The 26,779-nt window shown below is 55.6% G+C and overlaps 1 protein-coding gene and 1 long non-coding RNA gene across 11 annotated transcripts in view; one reads left to right on the top strand and one right to left on the bottom strand.

The window, feature by feature from the left end:
• ARSG (arylsulfatase G) overlaps window positions 1-26,779 on the top strand; it is a 100,478-nt gene that overhangs the window by 54,082 nt on the left and 19,617 nt on the right. For 8 of the 10 annotated variants that reach the window (XM_043905722.1, XM_043905720.1, XM_043905721.1 and 5 more), the window contains exons 3-9: window positions 11,539-11,726; window positions 14,094-14,183; window positions 14,594-14,641; window positions 15,638-15,749; window positions 17,265-17,402; window positions 22,414-22,610; window positions 23,566-23,646. In XM_043905722.1, the coding sequence (XP_043761657.1) occupies window positions 11,539-11,726; window positions 14,094-14,183; window positions 14,594-14,641; window positions 15,638-15,749; window positions 17,265-17,402; window positions 22,414-22,610; window positions 23,566-23,646 (854 nt within the window). The remainder of the gene's footprint in view (window positions 1-11,538; window positions 11,727-14,093; window positions 14,184-14,593; window positions 14,642-15,637; window positions 15,750-17,264; window positions 17,403-22,413; window positions 22,611-23,565; window positions 23,647-26,779) is intronic. The other 2 variants (XM_043905718.1, XM_043905724.1) reach the window with 1 other exon arrangement.
• On the bottom strand, window positions 12,387-14,152 carry LOC122695617. Its single transcript, XR_006341447.1, has 3 exons — window positions 14,046-14,152; window positions 12,833-12,981; window positions 12,387-12,517 (listed from the first exon to the last, which is right to left on the bottom strand). It is a non-coding gene; the product is annotated as an uncharacterized LOC122695617 (long non-coding RNA).

Genomic DNA, 26,779 nt, shown 5'->3' with positions numbered 1-26,779 from the left:
ACCTTCTCCACGGCCCTCACTGTCTGTGGACTGAGTTTCTCTCTAAATAAACCCACTTCTTACCTATCCCTTTGTCTCTCGCTGAATTCTTCCTGCCATGAGACATCAGGAGCCCAGACTTCATGAATCCTGAGACCAGGTGTGTTCAAGTCCCAGGCTGGGTTTTGGCCTGTGCCCCAGCCGGTGGGTTCAAGCCTCCGTCTGAGGCGCGCGGTTTCCACTTCGGTCCGAAGCCGGGTGTGACTTCTCTTTTCAGACTGGCTTTTTGCAAAACTGCCTGTGTGCTGCCACCTCTCAGGACTGTCTCAGCCATTCTGCTGCTTTGGGGATTTTGTAGGACCTGGGGAGGTGCTGGAAGCTGCAGGAGAGTGAAGTCTGATAGATGCCCAAGAGCGAGGGCAGGAAGAACTTTCTGAAGGAGACTTATATCAGCCAGAGAAAGACCCTCCCCCACCAGGGCATCCCCTTCCCGCCTTCTCTACTCCGCCCCTGACCCTATAATTCAGTAATCCAGGTTCAGGGTGGGGGACCCTCCTTAGGGAGAAAGCCTCTCCTCCTGTGAGCGTCACCTTTAACTCTGAGCTGTTTGCTCTGGGACGTCCCATTCTGTCTTCCCTTTGTAAATCCTCAGCATCGAGGGATGGGGCTTTGCGTCTTTGTCCTTGGGGCAGTGCGTCAAATAGGCATAAACCTCGTGTGATGCCTACCTGTCCCCTGGGACAAGGTGAAGACTGGGTCTATCCTTGTGTAGCAGACGGGGACATGCAGGGACACGCTGATCGTGGCGACAGCCGGTCTCAGAGAAGAGGAACTGAACCGTTCACCAGCCAGCGCAGTGGGCTGTAGCCGTTCAACAGCGAGTCTCTGCTAAGGGCACATCATGAGTCACACTGGGAGGCTCCGGCCAGCTCTGCCCTTAAGAGAGTTTTACAGTCTGGTGGAAAATCAAGACAGGAAAAGCAGCCTTTAGGATGCAGAAGGAAGAGCAGGAACTCCAGAAGCATCTCCCACCCCTGAGGCTCTTATCACCTGAATTGGATGTAATCAGATTGACATTCTGGGGGGGCAGAATTAGCATATCACTGGTACATCATCACAGGCACAAATGAGCAAGGTCGAGCTGGGCTGCTCACCTTTCAAACAATAAAGGCCCAGGGCAAGAAGCGCGTGAAGGACACAGCTGTAGGACCACAGGAAAGAAAGGCCACTTCTCCAGAGGGGAGCTGGGAGGGACTCCCTGGAGCTTATTGGTTAGGACTGTAAAGATGAGTAGGAATTAGCTAGCAAGGGGAGGTGGCGGGAAAAGCAAGAGCGGAGACCCAGCATTGACAGATGCCCCTTCTCTCTACAAATATGCATACAGGCCTCCCCCGCTCCGCCCCCAGCATCACTGTCCTCGGTGCTGAGGATCCATCCAGACGATACACAGCCCGCGCTCTGCTGGGTCTGGCTGGCAATCTCATGGTTGAGGACGGCACCAGAGTGAGTGTGCAGGCTGGATGGAGGGCCTGTGGGTGGAGCAGCTGCTGCAGGGCCTCCCTGCAGGTATCTGAGGGCTCTGAGCCCTGAAGTCACCCACCACGTTTGGGATGGACTATTCCAGCTCACCGGCGTGGCCCACACCGGTGACTGGGAGGGCAGGGGTGCGCCTGCAGGACAGCTCAGCGTGTGACGGTGGCCGCTGGCAGACGTGTCCCGTCTGGGAGGCCCTGCGATGCTTGTATGCCCGTCTTTTTTTTTTTTTTTTTAAATTTTTGAAGCTTCAGAAAAGTTATTTCTATCAACTGTAGAAATGTATGTTTTGCTATTATCCAACAACAGCAAAACATACATCTTTCTCAAACTTACATGGAACATTTGCCAAAATGGATCACATTCAGGGCCATAAATTGTATGCCCATCTTGTTGTCAAGTACCTGGTGGGTGTCCACTGCGAGAGTGTGGAGGGGATGGGAGACTTGCCAAGGGGCGTACCAAGCTCAGCTGCCAGGGACGTCTTTTGGAAAAGAGTAAGAGTAGGAGTGATGGATGGATGGGTGAGTTAATGGATGGGTGAGTGGATGGGTGGAGGGGTGGATGGATGAGTCGATGGATGGAAGGGTGGATGGATGAGTCGATGGGTGGAGGGGTGGATGGATGGATGGATGGAGGGGTGGGTGGATGGATGGATGGAGGGGTGGGTGGATGGAGGGGTGGGTGGATGGAGGGAGGGATGGAGGGGTGGATGGATGGAGGGGTGGGTGGATGGAGGGAGGGATGGAGGGGTGGGTGGATGGAGGTGTGGGTGGATGGAGGGGTAGATGGATGGATGATTGGGTGGACAGATGGATGGATGAGTGGGTGGGTGAATGGATGGATGAGTGGATGGATGGAGGGGTGGGTGGATGGATGGGTGGATGGATGGATGAGTGGATGGATGGATGGATGGATGGATGAGTAGATGGGTGGAAGGGTGGGTGGATGGAGGGGTGGGTGGATGGAGGGAGGGATGGAGGGGTGGATGGATGGAGGGGTGGGTGGATGGAGGGAGGGATGGAGGGGTGGGTGGATGGAGGTGTGGGTGGATGGAGGGGTAGATGGATGGATGATTGGGTGGACAGATGGATGGATGAGTGGGTGGGTGAATGGATGGATGAGTGGATGGATGGAGGGGTGGGTGGATGGATGGGTGGATGGATGGATGAGTGGATGGATGGATGGATGGATGGATGAGTAGATGGGTGGAAGGGTGGATGGATGGAGGGGTGGGTGGATGGAGGGAGGGATGGAGGGGTGGATGGATGGAGGGGTGGGTGGATGGAGGGAGGGATGGAGGGGTGGGTGGATGGAGGGTTGGGTGGATGGATGGAGGGGTGGATGGATGGAGGGGTGGGTGGATGGAGGGGTGGGTGGATGGAGGGAGGGATGGAGGGGGGGGTGGATGGGGGGGTGGGTGGATGGAGGGGTGGATGGATGGAGGGTGGGTGGATGGAGGGAGGGATGGAGGGGTGGGTAGATGGAGGGGGGGGGGGATGGAGGGGTGGGTGGATGGAGGGGTGGGTGGATGGAGGGAGGGATGGAGGGGTGGGTGGATGGAGGGGTGGGTGGATGGAGGGGTGGATGGATGGAGGGTGGGTGGATGGAGGGAGGGATGGAGGGGTGGGTAGATGGAGGGGTGGGTGGATGGAGGGGTGGGTGGATGGAGGGGTGGGTGGATGGAGGGAGGGATGGAGGGGTGGGTGGATGGAGGGTGGGTGGATGGAGGGAGGGATGGAGGGGTGGGTAGATGGAGGGGTGGGTGGATGGAGGGAGGGATGGAGGGGTGGGTGGATGGAGGGGTGGGTGGATGGAGGGGTGGATGGATGGAGGGTGGGTGGATGGAGGGAGGGATGGAGGGGTGGGTAGATGGAGGGGTGGGTGGATGGAGGGGTGGGTGGATGGAGGGAGGGATGGAGGGGTGGGTGGATGGAGGGGTGGGTGGATGGAGGGGTGGATGAGTGGATGAGTCAGCAAAACACACCAAGTGGGCTATTTGCTGCCACATTTCCTTCTATTTTATTTTATTTTTTTGACGGCACGCCTTGTGGGATCTTAGTTCCCCAGTCAGGATTGGACCCCTGCCCCTGAAAGAGAAGCACAGAGCCCAGCCTCTGGACCGCCCAGGAACTCTCCGCCCCTGGCTGCTCAGTGGCCCCAGCTAGCACCCTTCTCACTAAACAGCAGCAACGCAGCGGCTGAGCTGACCGCGTCCGCTGACGTCCTGCTGCTGCCCTTTCCTAGGTCCCCCACCCACCTCTGTCCCTCCACACTCAGAGGCCGCTCTGCACGCAGATGGTCGTTAAAGCCTGTTTCCACCTCCACGCCTTTAAATTATGAATGGAGCCCAGATAGCTTTTATTCCAGTCACACAGCCATTTAGAGAGTTGAAAGAGCAGGGCTCGTCCTCTGTTTAAAATTCCTTGTAAATGAAGGCTGGACACGCTTCACTTCGAGATGTTGTATCTCCGGGGCTTTCGAGGCCACGTTTCCTGCGCTCACGTTCCCCGATTCTAATATGAGTAATTGATGCAATGGCGAGTTGCTTTGGTTTCTGTCTGGCTGTGTCTTAATTTGCGTTGATTTTCCTCTTCACGGGCTGCTGTAACGTCTGGCTCTGTATTTCTAGCTTCCCTTTACCATGTCGATTCAGGCTTTAATTAGGACCCCTGTCGGTGAACTGGCCCAAGCCTGCCCAGAAAGAGTTGGGAAAAAACAAAGGACGCTTTCCAAACAGCAAGACCATTTTATTGCTTATTAATTAGTCCCTGCCAAACGGAGACGGAGGCTGGGAGGGGGGAGGTGACCTGGAGGTCAGTGCGCTGGGCTGCGTGGGGTGTTGGCAGGCGTTTTTTGTGTGGGGGGTGGGGGGAGGTACAGCCAGGGCTTTCCAAAGACTTGGAAATCAAGGACATAAGGTTGTTGCTGAGAGTTAAGCTATGAACTTTAGCTCTCAGTGGGGAAGGAATTGAACCCTAAAAGCATCCGCTTAAGCGATTATGTGGAAAATGGACTAACATGCTTTTTCAAATCAAATGACCGGGGCCTCTCTCTTCAAGTTTTGTTCATTTTGCTGGAGCAGCCCCATCACCCTGAGGCACTCTGCTTGGGGCTGCAGTGACCCCTTGAAGCCCCGTCTTCATAGAACCTACAGTCCGGGGAGGAACTCAGAGTTCCTTTTTTTAAAAAATAAATATTCACTTATTTATTTATTTATTTGGTTGCTCTGGGTCTTCGTTGCAGAATGCAATCAAGATGTTCTCATCGTGGCATGTGGGATCTAGTGACCTCTTGAGGGAGCTTCCCCGGTGGTGCTAGTGGTAAAGAGTCAGCTGCCATGCAGGGGACACAGGTTCGATCCCTGGGTCGGGAAGATCCCCTGGAGGAGGAAATGGCAACCCACTCCAGTATTCCTGCCTGGAGAATCCCATGGACAGAGGAGCCTGGCGGGCTCTGGTCCATGGGGTCACAAAGAGTCAGACAGGACTGAGTGGGGAATGAAGAAATGTGGGGTCTCATTCCCTGACCAGAGATGGAACCCCGGAGCCCTGCATGGAAGCTCAGAGCCTTAGCCCTGGACCCCCAGGGAAGACCCGCAGGGTGACATCCTTCCGCAGGATTCTGCGGTGGCGTTTCCAAGAGGATGGTATGGGCGTATTCAGTGAGAGACCACTCTCAGCACGGTTGGTAGGTAAAACCAGGCAAGCACAGTGGCATCAACCCAGGACAAGTGTTTTGGGCACTGCCTGGATGTATCCGCCAGTTGGGGCTGCTGTAACAAATGCAACCAAATGGGTGGCTTAAACAACAGACATTTATTTCTCACAGCTCCAGAAGCCAGGACGTCCAAGATCCGGGTGCCAGCTGGGTCAGGTTCTGGTGAGGCCCCTCTTCCGGGCTGGTAGACGGCCACCTTCTCACTGTGTCTTCACTCAGAGCAGAGAAAAAACTCTTCCTTTTCTTGTGCGCTTAGTCGCTCAGTCACGTCCGACTCTTTGCGACCCCGTGGACTGTAGCCCGCCAGGCTCCTCTGTCCATGGGATTCTCCAGGCGAGAATACTGGAGAGGGTTGCCATTTCCTTCTCCAGGGGATCTTCCCGGCCCAGGGACTGAACCCAAGTCTCCTGCATTGGCAGGCGGATTCTTTACCACGGAGCAGCCTGGGTAGCCTAGGTTTAGCGAACGAGGACTTTCTCTGTGGCCACATGAACTCTCTGAGCTCATTAGCTCCGCGCTCCTCCAGGCGGGCGTGGGATTCTGATTGTGTGCAGGGAGAAGACGCACCGGCCCTGCTCACACTCTGGTTCCTCTGCCTGTCCTTGGATGTCAGCTGGGAAATGGGCGTTCGGGTGTCAGTCAGGTGGTGTGTGTGGCTGTGAGTCAGGCCGTCAGGGTGGGCAGCAGCGGGGGTGAGTCCCAGACCAGTGACTGGTGTTTGGGTGGTTTTAGGGCCGCCCCTTCTGTGGACCAGCTCAGACCAATGACTGATGTTTGGGTGGTTTTAGGGCTATCCCTTCTGTGGACCAGCTCAGCTGCTGGGCTTCTCGCTGGTGGAAGGGGACATGGGAAGAATGTGGGATTTGGGGTTTGGACAGGCCTCGGTGCAAATTCTAGCTCTGTCCTTTCCCAAGTGTAGGGATCTCCAGTCTTTTTTTTTTTAATTTTTAAAAATTTGTTCATTTTTAATTGGAGGATAATTGCTTTACAATGTTGTGTTGATTTCTCCAAACGTCAGCATGAATCAGCCATTGGTTATACATATGCCCCCTCCCTCCAGAGCCTCCCTCCCATGTCCAGGCTTGTTTATTTATTTAATTTCTCTTTAATGTTTATTTTTATTTATGTATTTATTTGACTGCGCTGGGTCTTGGTTGCGGTGTGGGATCTTGGTTCCCTGACCGGGGATCGATACCCTGGCCCCTGCACTGGGAGTGCAGAGTCTTAGCCACTGGACCACCAAGGAGGCTCCAGGGACTGGTCTTTGACACAAAGAGCAAGATGCGTCCGTGTTCCTGCCAGCGGCATGGTCTTGGGAAGGTTGCTCACACTCTCTGCTTTACTCTTCTTATCTGTAAAATAGAATTCTGATGATTTGAAATGATGTATGTGATACGATTAGGGTAGTAGCCACTTGATAAATGGTAGCTATGTGTTTTTTTTGCATGTGGGATCTTACTTCCCCAACCAGGGACTGAACGCGAGCCCCTGCATTGGAAGCTTGGAGTCTTAACCACGCGGCCACCAGGGGCGTCCCATTGGAGGCTCTTCCTAGAGTCATAAGGCAAACATACATCAAGTCAGTGGATTATTATTATTTTTTAATTGGGCTTCCCTGGTGGCTCAGACGATAAAGAATCTTCCTGCAATGCAGGAGACCTGGGCTTGATTCCTGGGGGGGGGAGACCCCTTGGAGAAGGGAATGACTGGCTACCCACTCCAGTATTCTGGCCTGGAGAATCCCAGGGACAGAAGCCTGGTGAGTTATGGTCCACGGGGTCGAGCAGAGCCGAACGCGACTGGGAACCAACATTAGTTGACAAGCCGGACACGACTTAGCGCGCGCACACACACACACACACACGCACGCATGCACACACACGTGCACGTGCACACACACATGCACACGCACACACGTAAGCACACGCGTGTGCACACGCGCGCGCACGAACATGCACACGCGCACTCGCGCACACATGCGCGTGCACACATGCTCACATCACGCACACGTGCGCACGCGCACACTTATACACGCACACGCACACACACACACGTGGAATCTGAAACATGGCACAAATGGCCCTATCTGAAAAACAGACTCAGAGACGAGGAGAACAGGCTGCATATTTACACCCTAGTCTCGGCTTACATGGCCCGTTTTTGAGGAGCGCTTGCTGCAATTACCCACCTCTGAGTCGGAACCTCGTGCGGCCTGAGGGCGGTGACCGACCTCCTGCTGTCACGAGCTGCTCTCCAGGCCCCGCCCCCGGCTCGTCGCCGCGTGACAGCCGGCACTCCCGCAGCCCCAGCCCGGAAGGGGCGCCGCTGCGGCTCGTGAGCCCGACTCTGGACAGACCCCCTCTGTGGTCTGGCCTTCTGGGCCGGTTAGGCCACTATTTCAGGCTGCCGGTTGCGGTGGGTACTGCGGCCCCGCCCTCCTGGGTTTACGTCACTGTAGCTGGAGACTCGCGGGGAGAAAGAGCTATTCCTCTCTCTCTGGGTCGGAAAATTCCAGGTTTGGGGGGCTTTCCTGGTGGCTCAGTGGTAAAGAATCCACCTGCTGATGCAGGAGACACGGGTTCGATCCCTGGTCCAGGAAGATCCCACATGCTTCGGAGCAACTCAGCCTGTGCGCCCCAACTACTGAGTGTGAGCTCTCCATCCCAGGAGCAAAATTACTGAAGCCCGTACGCCCTAGAGTCTGTACTCCACAAGAGGAGCCGCCCAGGGAGAAGCCCTCCCACTGCAGCTAGAGAAAAAGCTGGTGCAGCAATGAAGACCCCGCAGTGCCCAAAGTAAATAAATAAAACATATACAAAGAGAATATTATGTCTGAACAAAGCTATATTAAGAGAAAGAGTTTGGGAAAAAAAGGAAAAGAGAAGAAGATTCCGGGTTTGGGTTCTGAATCGCCATGCTCAGGTCATGGGTCGTGGCCCAACCACTAGGGAGGGGTCTACGCAGCTCTGCTGGGCCCGAGTCTGGGTGGGTGTGTGTGGGGGCAGGGAGCAGGAGTGCACGCCCCAGGGAACCCCCGATAGCAAGTGCCCTCCTGCTGTCAGACGATTGTCTGCCTTCAGGCGCGAGGAAGCTTCACAAGCCCAGAAGTCAAAGTCAGGATCATCCTTCTGGGGAAGAAGAGCTTCTGAGGCAAGGGCTTCCCTGGTGGCTCAGTGGTGAAGAATCTGCCTACCAGCGCAGGAGATGTGGGTTCGATCCCTGGGTCGGGAAGGTCCCCTGGAGAAGGGACTGGCAACCCACTCCAGTGTTCTTGCCTGGAGAATCCCATGGACAGAGGAGCCTGGTGTCCATGGGGTCCCAAAGAGTGGGACACGACCGAGCGACTCTCACTGGCCAGTGGTAGGCTTTGAAGGTTAGGTCAGAACTGGGAAGGGTGGGAAGAGTCCGGGTGTGCAGGCTGAGCTCCAGCTAGGGAGGTGTCGGCCGGCAAGATGCCTGCGGTGGGGGATGGCAGAGGCGGGGCTGGGAGGTGCTCCAGGACCCTGTCCTGTTGGGGGATCTTTGGGGATCTGTGGCGTGGTGTGTTCGTTGCCAGGAGCCGCGGTAACCAAGCCCCGCAAACTGAGTGGCTTAAAACACCAGCAGTGCCTTGTCTCATGGTTCAGGAGGCTGGAAGCTAGGGGTGAAGGTGCTGGCGGGGCCTCGCCCCCTCTGAAGGTCTAGAGGATGCCCCTCCTCACCTCCCCGCTTCCCGGTGGCCGTGGGTGTCCCGAGCAGGTCCAGCCACGACCCGCGGGCAGGTGGCGATGCTCTGAGAGAAGCTGGTCCCTGGGAACCAGCTGGGAGCCCAGCGGTCCAGGGAGGGCAGGGAGGCTTCTTCCAACCACAAGGGATGGAGGGTTAGGAGGAAGTGCTGGCTGGGTGTGAAGGCAGAGCCGGGGCCCCGGACTCCCCGGGAGCAGAGCGCAGCCGCACCCGGCACACACGGACCCCACGATGTGGGCGCCCCTGCCCTCACTCCGTCAGGTGGAGGCATCGCCCGCCTGCTTGAAGAGCATGGGCGCAGGCCCAGGCCCGTGCTTCCAGACGGCGCAGCTGGGGCCTCACGGGGCACGTCTCTGCCCCCGGGGGCTGCTGCTCCTTCTCGGCCCCCGTGAAATCTGGTGTCCGGGAATTCCCCCATCTTCCAGGGCCGAGGCCTGGTCTCTTTAGCAAGACTCACCGTGTTCACAGGAGCAGAGAGGGCGGGGACATCGCCCACTCTGCGCGCGCTGGGTGGTGCCCACCATGTGCCGGGCTGGGGGCCGGAGGGGGAGGGCCGCTGTCCCGCCGTCTCTGCCCTGGTGCTGACCTGCTGAGTCACAGGCCGTCCCCAAAGTCAGCGGCTCGCGACAGCCACCACTTGACTGTAGCTCGTGATGCCAGGGGTCAGACATCCAGGCATCTCTTGAGTGGGCAGTTCTTTTCCGCCTTGGGTTGACTGAGGCCACTCTGGGGAGATTCAGCAGGCAGACGGCTGGGCTGGGAGGTCCAGGTGGCCTTGCTCGAAAGCGTGATGTTTAGACGCCGATGACCTCAGCTGGCGCCGTGGACCGCAGCAGCTATGACCATCCAGGCAGCCTTGGGGTACTTAGTTTCTCACATGGCAGACAACACTTTCATCACCTCATCGGTACAGAACCTGGTTTTACCTGTGTTTCTGTTTAAAGACATCTCATTTAATATGCGCGTCAAAGTCATTCAGTCGTATCTGACTCTTTTTGACCCCATGGAGCCCACCAGTCTCCTCTGTCCGCGGGATTCTCCAGGCAAGAATACTGGAGTGGGTTACCATGCCCTCCTTCAGGGGTTCTTCCCCACCCAGGGATTGAACCCGGGTCTCCTGCACTGCAGGCAGATTCTTTGCCATCTGAGCCACCTGCTTCCCTGGTGGCTCAGCTTCCCTGGTGACCCAGATGGTGAAGAGTCTGCCTGCAGTGCAGGAGACCCGGGTTTGATCCCTGGGTCGGGAAGACCCCCTGATAAAGGGCAGGGCAACCAACTCCAGTATTCTTGCCTGGAGAATCCCATGGACAGAGGAGCCTGGCTCTTTCTCCATGAAGGCTATAGTCCATGAGATTGCAGAGAGTCGGACATGACTGGGTGACTTATTTAATACATATTTGATTCATTGACATTGAACTGAAGGTCAACAGCACCATGCTTACTGTGAATGAAGCTTGTCTGACACATGCATCTTCTCCGTAACGCCCATCACAGCCTTCTCAAGCTTCGACATGCTGGCCAGACCTTGAGTATTGAGCTTGGGATTGTTTTAAGCAGTAAAATCATCAACAGAAAGAAAACCGTTGAAAAACCATGGCACTGAATTGCCTGTGACAAGGAGGACACTTGCTTGGCGTGTGAGAGCCATGAGTATTGATTTTGGGGTTATAGGTACTTTGAGTAGGTGAATTCAAAATATATAATCTGCAGATAAAGGGGATATGCAGTCCATTGAATATGTTGGATTAAATCTAGTTCAGTTAGCTATGTGACCTTGGATTAGTTGCGTTATCTCTGTGGGCTTCATTTTCTTTTTCGGGTGGGTCACGTTGCAAGGCTTGTAGAGTCTTAGTTCCCCAACCAGGGATTGAAACCATGTTGCTTGCAATGGAAGTTAAGGAATCTTAACCCCTGGACCAGCAGGAAAACACCAGCGGGCTTCATTTTCTTCGTTGCTGTTGTTGTTCAGTTGCTAAGTCGTGTCCCACTCTTTGCGACCCTATGCACTGCATTACCCCAGGCTCCTTTGTCCTCCGCTGTCTCCTGGAGCTTGCTCAAATTCATGTCCATTGAGTTGGTGATGCCATCCAACCATCCCATCCTCCATTTCCCCCTTCTCCTCCCGCCTTCAATCTTTCCCAGCATCAGAGTCTTTTTCCAAGGAGTCAGCTCTTCACATCAGGTGGCCAAAGTATTGGAGCTTCAGCTTCAGTGTCAGTCCTTCCAATGAATATTCAGGGTTGATTTCCTTTAGGATTGACTGGTTTGATCTCCTTGCAGTCCAGGGGACTCTCAAGAGTTTTCTCCAACACCACAGTTTGAAAGCATCAGTTCTTCATAGCTCAGCTTTCTTTATGGTCCAACTCTCACATCCATACGTGACTATTGGAAAAACCATAGCCTTGACTAGACAGACCTTCCTTTGTTGGCAAAGTGATGTCTCTGCTCCTTAATATGCTGTCTAGGTTTATCATTTACCTGCCCCACACCTGGATATCTTGGTGCTCCTCCCCAGCACTGGGCCCCAGGTGACTGCTGTTGTTTATGTCTGGAACCCCCCATCACTCTCCTCTCCCCCAGGTTCGTGGATTTCCACGCGGCGGCCTCCACCTGCTCACCCTCCCGGGCGGCCCTGCTCACTGGCCGGCTGGGCCTCCGCAACGGAGTCACTCACAACTTTGCAGTCACGTCCGTGGGGGGCCTTCCACTCAACGAGACCACCTTGGCCGAAGTGCTGCGGGGGGCTGGCTACGTCACGGGGATGATTGGTAACATGACCTCCGCCGCCTGGACCCCCGTCCCCTGCGCTGCTGTGGTGGCTGCTTCCTTCGTCTGCAGAGCCATCTCTTCTGCTCGAGTCCACTTGTGTGTTCATTTCTTGCTGTGGAAACTAGAAATGCTTTCAGCTCTCAGTATCAATAATTGGAAAGACCTAACAGCAGACTAGGGCTTCCCAGGTGGTGCTAGTGGTAAAAACCCCCCTGCCAGTGCAGGAGACCCAGGAGGTTGGGGTTTGATCCCTGGGTCGGGTGGATCCCATGGAGGAGGAAAGGGGAACCCTCTCCAGTGTTCTTGCCTGGAGAATCGCATGGACAGAGGAGCCTGGTGGGCTACAGTCCACGGGGTTGCAAAAAGTCGTACACGAGTTAGCGGCTGAGCACAACAGTGGACTAAACCACCTACAGAACTAGCTCCTCCCGCCCTTCCTACAGCGGCCAAGGCGACCCAGCATTCCAGGGGCATCCTCAGTCTACCTGCGCTTTTTTTTTTAATTGGAGGACAATTGCTTTACAATGCTGTGGAGGCCTCTGCTGTACATGGACTGGAGTCAGTCACAATTATACAGATACCCCCTCCCTCTTGAGCCTCCCCCACCCCCATCCCGCCCCTCGGGGTCGTCAGGGCAGGAGCTGAGTTCCTGAGCTGCAGGGCGGCTTCCCACTGGCTCTGTCACACGTGGCGTGTGTGTGTGTCCATGCTGGCCTCTCAGTCATCCCCCGCCTCCCTCCCCTGCTGTGGACACCAGTCGGCTCTCCATCTCTGCGTCTCCATTTCTTCTCTGTACAGAGTGAAGTCAGAAAGAGAAAAACAAATATCATGTGTTAACGCCTCTGCTTTTTCTCCTAACTCTCCGAGAGTGGGTCCCGCAGGATTCCCACCGCCCTCCCCTCCTCCGCACAGTGGTGTGGCAACGAGGGTCCCGCGGGGATGTCCTTGGGGCCTGCAGGAAGCAGGCGTTTCTGTGTGTCAGCTCGACCCCCGCTCTGGGTCAAGGAGCCTGACACATGCTTCAGGCCATCAGACTAGAGTGGGGGTCTTCACTGTCCCTGAGGATGAGCCCCAGTCCGCAGGAGGTGGGACTTAAGGTCCTAACCTGCTCTCCTTTTGGCCCCTTGTCTCCACGCCTGGAGGCCTGGATCCTGGTGAGACTGTCAGTGTGGGCTGAGCATCCTCGGGAGTGGGTCCTTGCATCCGCGTGACTCTCAGCCGGAGGAGGAGCTTTGGTCCCTGGGCTTGCTGACCCTAAGACGGGGGTGGGGGGTGGGGGTGGGGTGGGTTCTTCTCAAGCTGGATTGGATTGCACTTGCCCCTCCCTCTTCATGCCTTTCAACCCCAAGAAGGCAACTGATTACAGATCAACTATTCACCGCTCACTATCCCTTCTTCTGTTTTTTTCTGGGACAAGATACCAAAGCATATATCTCCTTGTTGAGACTATGACTTTCCCCAGAAGCACACTTACAGGGAAAATTAAAAGCCTGCAGAAGGAATATCGAGTCCGCTGACACCACTCTCTCCTTGCTTATGATCTTTTTACTTTTTTTTTTTTGCCTGTGTGGGGTCTTAGTTGCAGCATGCAAGATCTTTAGTTGTGGCATGCAGACTCTTAGCTGTGGCCTGTGACATCTTGGTTCCCTGACCAGGGATCGACCTTGAGCCCCCTGCATTGGGAGCTCAGAGTCTTAGCCACTGGACCACCAGGGAAGCCCCTGTTTGCTTCTAACCTTGATCTGTTTTCCCCTAGTTGTATACCTACCTCTCTGTCCTACTTTTCTGCCCTTCCTATTATTTTACATTTCCTGGTGGTGTAATTTTACATATTTACTATCATTTTAGAAAGAATTTTAAAATTGTACTGTGTCTATATTTCCACATCATACTGAACCTAAGTAGTCCATGTAATGCTTAATCCACTTCCCTTAACTTCTTATTACATAATTTCCCCCAAACCTTTAGACCAGTTGCTAGAAGGGACTCCCGGAGCACTGCCCCCACCCCGGCTCATACACACTTTCTGTAGAGGCAGCAGGTCTTTATTTGGGCTGCATGCATTCGTCTAAGGAAGATGGGTCGGAAGCATTTCATGGCGGCCACGTGAGAGCATGTACTGGGCCAGACTCCTGCAGTTGCCTGTTCATTTCCACCCTTCATGCTGCTTCACACTCTGCTCTTTCTGTCTCCGCACTGCACCTTCTCTTCGTCGCCTCGCCGCCTGGGTTCGCCACAGCAGGGCGGGCAGGGCAGCGAGTCCTGGGCTTGCCACGCGTCCGCCCCCCGCCCCCCCCAGCCCCTCCCAGCACGCTCACAGGCGGGAGCGCCGAGCGGTGCGGCTGACTTTTCCTATCTGCCGGCAGGCTGCAGGGCCGCGGGGGGCGGGCCCCCGGCCCCTCGCTCAGCCTCTGCAGGCGGCTGCTGCTGGCCAGGGAGGAAGGTGATGAAACCAGGTGTGAGCGCATCTCTGGGGCCACGTGGGCGCTGCACCTGCTCCCCGGTCCTTGGCAAGGTCCCCAGCTCGGGGGGCAGAGCGGCCCGTGATGGGGGGGTGCTGCCCTGGGCTCTCCACCCTCACTGGGGGCAGAAGCTCAGCCTGCTCACTCCTCTGGGCTCCTGGTAACCCGTCTTCCCCTTCCCTGGGCCATTTCCCGTGTGAGCCCTGAGTCATCCTGGCTCGCTTTCTGTCTCCCTGGGGACGACTCCTCCACCCCGAGAGCCAGGCTGGGGGTGGGCCAGCGTGCAGCCTCTCTGCATGTCGTCAGGGAGGGGCAAAGCCCACGGGGACCCCAGCGTGCGCTCAGCGCCAGGGCGGGCTGGGCCCTCGGGACTCCTCTGAGAGCCCCTCTCTTGTCTCCTGCAGGGAAGTGGCATCTTGGGCACCATGGCTCTTACCACCCCAGCTTCCGTGGTAAGGATTCTCCGGGGGACCGGTTGCCTGGGGAACAGAGGTGTCTGTGTGAAAAGATCCTGGGCCGCCTCTCTCCTGAGTCAGGACATCCTCGTTCACAGGGTCACTTGGGGGGTCTGGGGCACCCGGGACTGCCCCTTGTCCTGGCCCCCCTCTGTCTCCCCTCGGGGCCCCCTCATTGCGAGGCCATCAGCATTTTCCTTGACCCCGTTCTCCCGTGTCGGGGAACAGTGGCCCCCGTGAGGTCCCGTGTGGTGAGAGGTCAGATTGTCTGAGGGGTTCACTGAAGCAGGGACTGGTGGGTGTGATGAAAACATCACACTGAAGCTTGTGCTGCAGAAGGCGTGGGGTGAGTGGAGGGGTCTCAGAAAAAAGTCAACTCGGGGTTTTCAGGTCTCACTTTGACTCTCACTTTGACCCTCACGTCCTCCCCTGTCCCAAGTCCAATCCTGCCAGCCCTCAGCATCCAGCTGAGACGCCAGCTATTTTGAGAAGCAGTTTGAAATTTCCATCTCAACCCCAGCCCCGCACCCCCCCAGCATCCTGGGGTGCCTTCCTCCTCTGATGTCTCTTGTTGGCTTCCTGAGAAGCTTGCTCTTCAAGCTAAATCTCTATTTCTTATCTCCTCTTCAGATGGGAAGTTTCTTGAGGGCAGAATGTCTTCTTTTGTCCTTCAAAGTGTCGTGCAGGGAGTAGATTTGCCCCAGATATTTCCTGCTGTGTCCAGGACAGCGTTGGGCACGGTAGGAGTCCAGGAATTCTCCCCGCTTCCTTCCCCTTCGGGTTAACTCTAATCACAAGATGTTTTGCAAATCTAGTCTTGCGGCCGGCCGGGAGCCAGCAACGTGTTTTCCTTGCATACTTACCGAGGGATATTCATCAAATCCTCTTTTAATTACACATTCATAACACTGCAGAATTAAATCACGGAAAATTAAATCTCTGTCCTGGGTGTAAGAACGCAGGCCCGCAGTCTAACCGGCGCTTCTGTTCCAGGCTTTGACTACTACTTCGGGGTCCCCTACAGCCACGACATGGGCTGCACTGACACCCCTGGCTACAACCACCCCCCGTGCCCGGCGTGTCCCCGGGGCGACAGACCATCCAGGTAATTCTGGCCAAGGTGTCGGCTCTGGGCGTCAGAGCAAGGGGAAGTCCCGGGGGTGTGGTCCATCCAGAGGAGACAGAGAGGCCTCGGAGGACCAGTAATCTCAGCAAAGAAAGGTCGCGATGGCTGATTCATGTCAATGTATGGCAAAACCACTACAATATTGTAATTAGCCTCCAACTAATAAAAATAAATGGAAAAAAAAAAAGATTGAACCAAAAAAAAAAAAAAAGAAAGGTCGCGTACCTTTAGTGCAAATCTTATGCATTATGTGCGTGGCAGGCAAGAACACTTTCTGTGGAGATGAGGGGACAGCACTTTTTTAATTGGAATTTTCCAGTTTCCTTGGACTGTTGAGCTCAGTTGGGGGATGGGTTGCTACCAGGTCTCACGCGGGTGGCCTCCCCTCTCTTGTCCTGGACCACGCACCTATCCCGCCAGGGGACGGGAGGAGGGAGACAGGAAGAGTGCTCAGGCTCCCGGCGGGCCCCAGCCCCGCCCGAAGTGAGGCGGCGTCCCAGCGTCGGAATGCCGCGCAGACACTCAACAGGATGCTTTCAAAACGTGTTCAGTGAAATGGGGAAGTGCTCACAATAGAATAGTAAGTGAAAAAAGCAGGAAACAAATCATCAACACGGATCTGAACTGCGTCTGTATTTACACCTCTAATAGCCCCAAAGGAAATACGCCAGAATGGCGACCATGGTTCATTCAGGCCGGTTGTGCCATTAAGAATTTTCATTTTTTTTCTCTCTCATTGTATTTTTCCAATATTCTGTAATCAGCACGCAATACGTTTCCTATCAGAAAAAGGCGATATACCGTAATCAGGTGATAAAGCCGGTGCTCTGCTTGGTCAGAGCGTGCACCGCGGTTATTTGCAAGGTTTGCAGGCCTCTGGGCTGCTTGGGGCAAGTGAGTCTCAGATGGCTTACTAATAACGCAGTAGTTAGTGTAATAACGGCCATTTATTGAGACACTGTTACCATCTAAGTCCCTGCGTGCTGATCTGTCGTCCGTGTGACCACGGACCGAGGCAACTGTTTCTCCTGATTGTCCAGGGACGGTGCTTACCTCGTGGCCCGGGTCACAGTGGGGCCGTGACGGGGAACTGGAGAGTCCCCCCGAGTCCACCTGAGTTGGGAGGGTGGGGTCAATGGGAAAAGTCAAGGCTACTGATTGGCTCTGGGACTCTGCTTGAGTATCTCAGTTTGTTTAGACCTCAGTTTCTCTCCCAGCAAAATAGGAATAATAGCACCCTAGCTCAAAAAAGTCATTGGGAGCCTCATTCAGCGGCCGGGCCTGCCCAAGGAGCGCACATGTCTGCTGGAAGGCAGTGGAAGGAGGTACCGTATCGGCCTCACACTCAGAGGAAGCGGGGGGCCGGAGAACCACCGGGGCCAGGCTGCTTGCTGTTGTGTGTTTATGCGAATCGCCGCATCACGGCGTTTTGTCCGACTCCATGACTACCGGGTCGTGGGAATGAGTGTTCTACCATCTGTGGTTTCCACACAGGAACCTTGAGCGGGACTGCTACTCTGACGTGGCCCTTCCTCTGTACGAAAACCTCAACATCGTGGAGCAGCCCGTGAACTTGAGCGCCCTTGCACAGAAGTACGCCGAGAAGGCCACCCAGTTCATCCGGCAGGCGAGGTGAGGAGCCCTGCGCCCACCCCCGTGTCCCCTGGCCCAGCTGGGCTCAGAGCCGTGGCAGAGTTCTGTTGCCCAACAAAGATGCACGTACGTCTCCTGGAAGAGATGCTCCTTGGAAAAGACCCTGATGCTGGGAAAGACTGCGGGCAGGAGGAGAAGGGGGCAACAGAGGATGAGATGCTTGGATGGCGTCACCGACTCAGTGGAAATGAGTTTGAGAAGACTCTGGGAGTTGGTGAAGGACAGGGAAGGCTGGTGTGCTGGGGTTGCAAAGAGTTGGACCCGACTGAGCAACTGAACTGCAACAAATAAAGCTGGAAAACAGCCTGTCTTTGGGCTCCAGGCCTGGGTTCCCAGGGCTGTAGGTGCAGGTCCATTCCCGGGGTCCTGCTCAGAGCACGCCCTAGTCATGGTCATGTGTCCTCTCTGCAGCGTGTCCCCCTCTCGAGGCCGGGGCCCATCCACTGTCTTCCGTGCGTTCAGAGTGTTTCTTGGGCTCCTTAGTTGGCAGGGCACATTCTCTGCTATCACAAACTTACCCCCAACCTATTGGCTGAAACAACAGCAGTTTATTCTCCTACAGATCTGGAGACCAGACGTCTGAAATGCGTCTCATGGGGGCTCAAGTCCAGATATCAGCAGGACTGTTTCCTTCTCAAGTCTCCAGGGAGAATCGTTTCTTTTTCTTTTATTAAAAAATATTCATTTATTTTTTTGGCTGTGCCAGGCTTAGTTGCAGTGTGGGATCTAGCTCCCTGACCAGGGATTGAACCTGGGCCCCCTGCATTGGGAGGGTGGAGTCTTTGTCCCTGGACCACCGGGAAGTCCCGAGAATCGTTTCTTGTGTCTCCCAACTTCTGGTGACTGTTGACATTTCTTGGCTGTAGTTCCATCATTTTGTTTTTTTGGCCACACCAAGGGCTTGCAAGGTCTTAGTTCCCCGACTAGGGATGGACCCTGGGCAGTGGAAGTGTGGCGTGCTGACCACTGGGCCACCAGGGAGCTCCCTGGCCACTTCACTCTGCTCTCTGCTCCTGTGGTCTTCTTGCCCTTATTCTTCTGTAGTCAAGAGCCTCCCCCTGCCTCCCCCTTAGAGGACATTTGTGATTACGTTTAGGGTCTACTGGGCTTCTCTGGTGGCTTAGACAATAAAAAATCTGCCTGCAATGAGAGAGACCTGGTTTCAATCCCTGCATCAGGACGATCCCCTGGAGAAGGGAATGGCCGCCCACTCCAGTGTTCTTGCCTGGAGAATCCCATGGACAGAGGAGCCTGGCAGGCTGCAGTCCATGGGGTCGCAAAGAGTCAGACACGACCGAAGCGACTAACACGTTCACACTTAGGGTCTACTAAGACCGTCCAAGAAAAGCCTCTGATGTCAAGACCCTTAGCTTCATTGCATCTACAAAGTGCCCTTGGTCATACAAGGTAACAGAGATTCCAGGAATTAGACCCTGGGTGTTTTTTGGGGCCAGTATTCATTTCCACTTGATCACACGACCTGCTCTAGACCCAGATTCTGAGGGCAGCGCCTTAGGCTTTAGAGGTGGCATCTTACGAGTTTTTCAGGCCTTTTCCCTGGTCTGCTTGTTTCTGTATCTTCCAGACAGCTGGTTTGAAGAGGGAAAAGCCCCTTCTCTCACTGGGGGCTGTCTTGGCTTCACGGTGCCCTGGGGCGGGCACCCAGTCCGTGGCTGGCAGGGCCTGTCCCCTGCCACGTTCGCAGTGGGGCCTCCGTGCTCCTGGCGGGGTTTGGGGGAGTAGCAGCTAGCTGGGGGTTGACGGATGCCCCGAAGAGGAAGTGGTGCTGTTCAAACCAGTTAACTGACCAGTTGAAAGGCAAGCACGTCAGCGAACAAACTCTTTGTTGTAGGAAAGAGGCGAAGAATTTGTGAGTTTATTAATTCGTTATTGAGTGAAAAGTCACATGAATCCTGTTGGCTTTTAACTTGGTGGAGAGTAACCCTCAGGCACCTGGTCTCTGTAGGACTTGACCTGCCAGGTCGCCCGTGGTTTCTGAAGAGTCAGCACACACGAGGCCCCATCTGTGTTCCTTTCTCCTCCGTGACCCCCGACCCCACCTGGACTTGTTTGTCAAAACCACTGGGGAGTCCCTGGACTGTGGTTTCCTGCCCGCGCTCAGCAAGGGTCTCACCCCAGGACTTTGAACATTTTTCCTTAGATTCCTGACCTAGCAGGAATGCTGAAGGCTGATTCTTTTCTTTTGTTGTTTTTAAATGAAAGCATAGTTAATTTACAGTGTTGTGTTAATTTTTACTGTATAGCAAAGTGACTCCATTATACATTCTTTTTTATATTCCTTTCCATTCTAGTTTATCACAGGATATTGACTACAGTTCCCTATAGTCATACGGAACCGTATAGTCACAGCTCTCCAGCAGGACCTTCTTGTTTATCCACCTACTTATAATAATTTGTATCTGCTAATCCCTAAATCCCAGTCCTCCTTCTCCACCCCCAGCCCCACCAGCCTGGGCAACAGCACGTCTGTTCTCTGTGAATCTGTTTCTGTTCCTTAGATAAGTTCATTTGTGTCATATTTTATATTCCCCATGTAAGTGATGTTCTTTGTTGTTCAGACGCTAAGTCACGTCTAACTCTTTTGGGCTGTAACCCAAGGGCTGTAGCCCGCCAGGCTCCTCTGTCCATAGGATTCTCCGGGCAAGAATACTGGAGTGGGTTGCCATTTCCTTCTCTGGGGGACCTTAAAGGCTGCCGTTTATTCAGTGCTTACTCTGGGCAGTTAATAGTCACAGCTCTGCCAGGGAGGCTTGGCAGTCCCCACTGCGCTGACGACTGAGGTTAAGTGGATGGCCCAGGGTCATCCATACACCTCTCGAAACTTTTCATCTTCCCAGACTGAAACCCTGTCCCCATGAAACACCAGCTCCCTGTCTTCCCTTCCCCACAGCCCCCGACAACCACCATTCTACTTCCTGTCTGTCTGAAGCTGACTGCGCCGGGGCCCTCCTGTAAGTGGAGTCTGACCATGCTTGTCCTTTGGCGATGGCTCGTTCCATATAGCATGATGTCTACGAGGCTCATCCCTTGCATGTGAGACACTGCATTCTTTTATTTCATTTTCATGAATGGAAATAGCCACACATGGTGTGGCTACGGCATGGGACAGTGAAACTATAGAAGGGTAGCAAGGAAATTGTTGATTTTTTTTAATTTAATTTTTTTGGAGCATAATTGCTTTACAATATTGTATCGCTTTCTTCTGTACAGCAAAGTGAGTCAGCTGCACCTCTACAGATATCCTCTCCTTTTTGGATTCCCTTCCCACGTAGGTCACCACAGAATGTCAAGTAGAGTTCCCTGGGCTACACAGGAGGTTCTCCTTAGTTGTCTTTTTTTTTTTTTTTAAGTATTTATCTCTTGTTAATCACTCAATTGTGTCCTACTCTTTGCGACCCCATGGACTGTAGCAGCCAGGCTCCTCTGTCCATGGGGTTCTCCAGGCAAGAATACTGGAGTGGGCTGCCACTTCTTTCTCCGGGGGCCCTTCCCGCCCCAGGGATAGAACCCCCGTCTCTTACGTCTCCTGCATCAGCAGGTGGGTTCTTTACCACTAGCACCACCTGGGAAGTCATCTGTTTTATACATAGTATAAAAAAGAAATTGTTGATTAAAATGGGGACGAGGAGGTCGCCATCCAGGACGTCTGTCCTTCAGAGAGAGCTGAGTCCACCCAGCCCCAATCGGGGGACCCCAGGAGTTGGGATGCAGGGGGTCTCCAGGTTTGAGGCAGAGCTGAGCCTGGGGGGACTCAGAGAACGTGACGTGGTGGGGGGGGGGTGTGAACTGAGGTGAGCCGGGAAAGCTCAGGCCGGTTTGAAAGTTAAGTGCCAGGTTCAGTTCAGTTCAGTCGCTCAGTCCGTCCGACTCTTTGCGACCCCATGGACTGCAGCACGCCAGGCCTCCCTATCCATCACCAACTCCCAGAGTTTACTCAAACTCATGTCCATTGAGTCGGTGATGCCATCCAACCATCTCATCCTCTGTCATCCCCTTCTCCTCCCACCTTCAATCTTTCTCAGCATCAGGGTCTTTTCTAAGGAGTCAGTTCTTCACACCAGGAGGCCAAAGTATTGGAGCTTCAGCTTCAGCATGAGTCCTTCCAATGAATATTTGGACTGATTTCCTTTAGGATGGACTGGTTGGGTCTCCTTGCAGTCCCAGGGACTCTCAAGAGTCTTTTCCAACACCACAGCTCAAAAGCATCAACTCCTCGGTGCTCAGCCTTCTTCATGGTCCAACTGGTGGCCAGATAGCCACGCTTCTGTCACTCTGAGAACTGCCTGAGGTCTCCCCACCCCCCCACTGTGTCCTGTGCAAGCCCGCCCCTCCACAGGCTCCCTCAGGCTGCCTTGACCCTGCCCGCCGCGGGGATGCAGGTGGAGGCAGGCAGGAAGCAGAGTCCCCGAGGACCCTGCAGGAGCAGCAGAGGGGCGGCCGGACGCCAGCAGGACGTTCCTGGCTGTGTCCTTGGAATTCCCCGTGGCCACCTTGACTCATCCATTCATCCCCGAGAAAGGCCCGAGGCTGGGGAGGGACACGGCGGCCTGGATGTTCTGACAGAGCAGATAAATCCTAAAAGCATGTGTGCATTGGGCATTAACATGAGCAGCTCAGGGCTGGCACATTGCTCCCAGCCAGGTCTGAGTCTGGACCCGGATGCGGTCGCTTACAAACTCGGGTCCGTCTCTCAGTCTCCCCGAGCCCCTGACGCTTCATCTGGAGAAGGGAACTTGGGCGTTCTCACGAGGGTGAATTCAGACATGGTGAGTCAGTTTTGCAGTAAGTGTTAAAGGGCAGTTACGATGATGACAGTGACTCGCAGACTTTAACCCGCTAACCAGGTCAGTTCCACGTTGTCTTTGTAGGTTGTAGACAGATGTGTGCTCCCTGGGCCGCAGGGGTCCCGGGGTCTCCGCTGGGCCCCGGGGCCCTTCTGGGGGGTCACCGCCCGGCTCTCTCGTTTCAGCGCCAGCGGGAGACCCTTCCTGCTGTACGTGGGCCTGGCACACATGCACGTGCCCCTGGCCGGGACGCCGCCGTCAGCAGGACCCGGGAGTCTAAGGCCGTACAGCGCGGGTCTGCGGGAGATGGACCGCCTCGTGGGCCGGATCAAGGACACAGTTGACCTCACAGGGAAAAACAACACGTTCCTCTGGTTTACAGGTGAACAGAAAACCGCAGCCAGCCTCCCTCGGGGCTAATGGGTAACCCTGCACGCACCCCCAGAGGAGCGGCGTCTCAGCCCGTGAGCCTCTGCATTGAGGCAGGGGGCTTGCCCTGAACTTGGGGCCCCGCTGGTGCTCAGGGGCCTGTGTGCTGAGCACCTGTCTGGGGGGTCCCCGAGGCCGCACCCCCGGACAGGCTTGCACAGAGAGCTCGGTTCCCCTGCGGCCCCTCGGGTGCTGGCCAGGGTCACCCGGGTACTGCTCCTAATTGTCAACGCGTGACTGACGCCGTGAGCCTGTGTCGCCCCGGGCAGTCCTTGGAACCCCGCTCCACCGCCCCCACCCCACCCAGGAACCGTGGGTCAGGGGTCGCTGTCTGGAGCGAGGGCTGTGGACACTGGTGTTTGAACCTCTGCGTTGGGAAAGCTCCTTTAGCCCCTCTGAGCCCCTCTCTCCTCCTTGGCAGAGTCGAGCCTCTTCCACCGCAGGTTGGAGGGTCAGGCAGTGATGTGTGGGAGGCACTGGCTCGTCACAGCTGCTCAGGAAGGAGTTGCTGGGGACCTCCCTGGTGGCCCAGTGGTTAGGACTCCACGCTCCCAATGTAGGGGCGCAGGTTCGATCCCTGGTCAGGGGACTAAGGCCCCACAGGCTGTGTGGCCACAAAAGAAAAAGCGAACAGTTGCTGAGCTGAAGGCACTGGTAACGGGACTGCCGAGTCCACAACCAGAGGCCAGAGCTCCCGCGTGGAGTGAGCTCGGGGCAGGGACAACCCACATCTCTGCAGGCCTGTGGGAGGCAGACGCCCTCGCCCTGAAAGGTGGTCCTCCAAGGGTTGCGGTCACACTTGTTTTCACAAGTCCTTGTCTCCACTCGCGGCGAGGACGGGGGTGTGGGGCCACGGCTGGCGGTGTCCCGCAGCCCACTGACTCTGTGCTGCCTTTCCTGGTTTCTAGGGGACAATGGCCCGTGGGCTCAGAAGTGTGAGCTGGCCGGGAGTGTGGGGCCCTTCACTGGATTGTGGCAGGCTCGTCGAGGTAAGGTCTCCGCCGGGGGTGGGGACAGGAGACATGACCTCTGGGAGGACCGATTTATCTCCCAGCCTTGGGGCATCTTTGTGACACAGGAACAGATTACTCACAGGCACCAGCTCCCAGAAAAGAAACAGTTTGGGACGGAGAAACTTGGTGTGCTTTCGGGCATCCTTTCCTTTCCTCCAGGGCATCAGCCCTGCCCCCAGAGGCCAGGCTGAGGGCCGTCCAGCAAACACGCTTGCCTTTGCGTTCGTCCTGACGTCCGTGCTCTTCCCCCTTCCTTTCTTTTCTTTCCTTTTTTACAGTCATCCCTTCATCCACCCAGCCATTACTTCACTAAGAAATGGTTAGGCACAATTATGCCAGGCTTCCGCATGTGTCGTCTCTAAACCTTCATGAGAGGCAGGTAGTAATAACTCCATTTACAGCTGAAGAAAGAGGCTCAGAGAGGCTAAGAAACTCGCCTGGAGTCACACACTGGGGAGGACGGAACCAGGCCTGCTACCACGTCGAGGTTGCTGATCCACACTGCCTCTCTTTATTTAAACATCCTTCACCCTCAGCTCAGCGCCCATCTGCTCTGGGATGGTCTCCCCACAGGGACCTCACCCTCTGAAAGGCAGTCCTGCGGGGGACAGTTTGACAGTAGGGATGAAAGTCTTAAACAATATGCATGACGGATGGTGCTTTGATTCCTCCTTTAAGAGTTTGTTTTCAAGAGATAGTTAGCCAAGTGCTCAACAATGTATGTAAGAGAATGCTCATTGCTGCAGATTTAAACACACACACACACACACATAACCCAAGTGTCCAGCGAGACAGAAGTGCTCCGGGAAGTCATGGCACATGCGTCTAAAGAAACACGAGGGAACCACTGAAAACGGTGCCTATGACTCACCTGGAAACAGTGACATTAAATACTTTCCAGTGAATAACGCAGGTCACAAAACCATAAGTACAGTATGATCTTACTGTCCAATACCAAGTACATGTAGTCTCAGAAAAGTCTTGACAGAGGCAACAAAGCGTGAGGCAGTGGTTACCTCTGGGTGGAGGAGGAAGGTTTTTTACAAAGTAATTTTATGTGTGTATTTATCTTTGTCTGGGATGGGTCTCCATTGCTGAGCAGGCTTTTCTCTCGCTGCAGCGTGGGACCTTCCACGAGCGGCTTCTGTCGTTGCAGAGCGTGAGCTCCAAGGGGGGATCCAGGTGGGCTGGGGGGGTTGGGGCACACGGGCTGAGCTGCGCCAAGGCCTGTGGGGTCTTCCCAGACCAGGATCGAACCCGCGTCTCCTGCACTGGCAGGCAGATTCTCTAATCTGCAGCCTTCACCCAGAGAAATCCAGCGCCGGCCGGGCGTGGATTTCTGCGCTCGCTGGGGCAGCCCCTCTTCTCTGCACTGATGTGCCCTCGGGCCAGGTGCCGTCCTCCGCCAGAGGGGCCTGCGATCACTTCACTCTCCAGGGTGAAAATCCTGACGGCATGGAGGCCGAGGTTGAGGGGACGCGACTGTCAGGAAGCGGTCCCTCTCTGGGGATCTTTCTGTTCCCTAAGAAGGTGACCTCTGACCTCCTATCTGAGGACCTGTCTCATCTTGTCTCTCAGGAGGCAGTTTTAAACTAGTGAACCTGACTTGCAAATATGTTGTAAGGAAGAGAGAGGAGGAACTTATAAGTGGAAAGAGAAGAGACACGTGAGTCCGGCGCAGTGCAGAAGGGACTCTGAATCATCATTAGAACGAACTGTGAGCGCTAAGCCCCTTCCGTCGTGTGGACTCTCTGTGACCCCCTGGGCTGCAGCCCGCCAGGCCCCTCTGTCCATGGGAGTCTCCAGGCCAGAACACTGGAGTGGGCTGCCATGCCCTCCTCCAGGGGATCCTCCCCACCCAGGAATCAAACCCGCGTCTCCTGCATTTGCTGGCGCGTTCTTGACCACTGAGCCCCAGGGAGTGTCCGTCCGTCCATGAATGGATGGGGAAGATGTGGTGTCTGTGGGTATATACATGAGGCCACGTGCTATGTATATCAAATTCTTCACAAGGGAGAAGAAGGCTTTTTCTATGATCTCGTATCTATATGAGATGGCGAGCGGTCACTGAACTTACTGTGGTCATCATCTCCTGGTGTGGAAGTCAGAGCTTTTTGTGTTTGCCTTAAACGCGTTCTCTCACCTCTGCTGAGTCCCCCAAAGTTTCATCACCCCAAAGAAACCCCTCCACACACACACTGTGAGCACTCACCGCCTCTCGCCCGCTTCCCCAGGCACGGGGTTGAGCTGTGAAGGCTGAGATAGGGGGTGCAGCCAGGGCTGGGGCCAGCACGAACCTCATTTCTACCGAGTCAGCTGATGAATAGGGGTCGTGTTCAAACAGTGCCGGCTCGGAGCTCAGCCGTTCCCCACCCCACCCCCACCTTGGTGGCCCAGTGAGGGGCCCTCAGGCTGAGCAGGGCAGGGGCTTCCCCGGGGCCGCCGATCGAGGGGACTGCAGGGTCTGCCCAGCACCCGGCTCACCCCCACCCACGTGCTCGTCATCCCTGACCGACTGCCCCAATGCCTGGAACACCCTGTCTGTCTTCTTTGCCCACCGTGGTCGTCCAGGAGACTCCGGTTGGCCTTGTGACTGTCTGAGTGTTTCTGAATCTGTGGGCGGCAGAGTGGTAAGGTGGAGAGGGGCCTCCGGGAGCCGGGGTCCGACTCAGCTGAGCATCTGGTGCCCAAAGGCCTGGCCCCTTCCAGCCCAGGGTCCCCCTCTGCAAGCGGTGGAGACCCACCTCGCGGGGCGGCAGGAAACTCTGCCCCGAGGCTCCTTCGTGTGGAGATAACAGCCTTGGGAGGGGGCGGCATGGCCTTGCCCGGTCTGGCTGCGTCTCCGTGGGACGCAGCGCTTGAGCATGCGGTGGGGCCGGGCGCCTCTGCTTTTCTCGGGGGGTCACACAGGTGCCCCTGGCCGCGGGCTGAGCTCTGCCCCGACCTCGACCTCCGCATCGGCTCCCCGCCACCCTGGCCGCAGCTGTCTCCCTCCCCTCTGCCCTGGACGCTACGGGGGGCTCCGGGGGGCCAGGCAGGGCCCAGGTGGAGGGGGTGTGGCCGGGGTCCTGCTGGGCCACTGGCCCGTCTTCAGGCAGGTGCCTGGTCA

The sequence above is a fragment of the Cervus elaphus genome, chromosome 5 (genome assembly GCF_910594005.1).
Source record: "Cervus elaphus chromosome 5, mCerEla1.1, whole genome shotgun sequence".
Taxonomy (NCBI): Eukaryota; Metazoa; Chordata; class Mammalia; order Artiodactyla; family Cervidae; genus Cervus; species Cervus elaphus.
The sequence above is the reverse complement of the archived record's forward strand: the minus strand, read 5'-3'. Positions and strand labels throughout refer to the sequence as shown.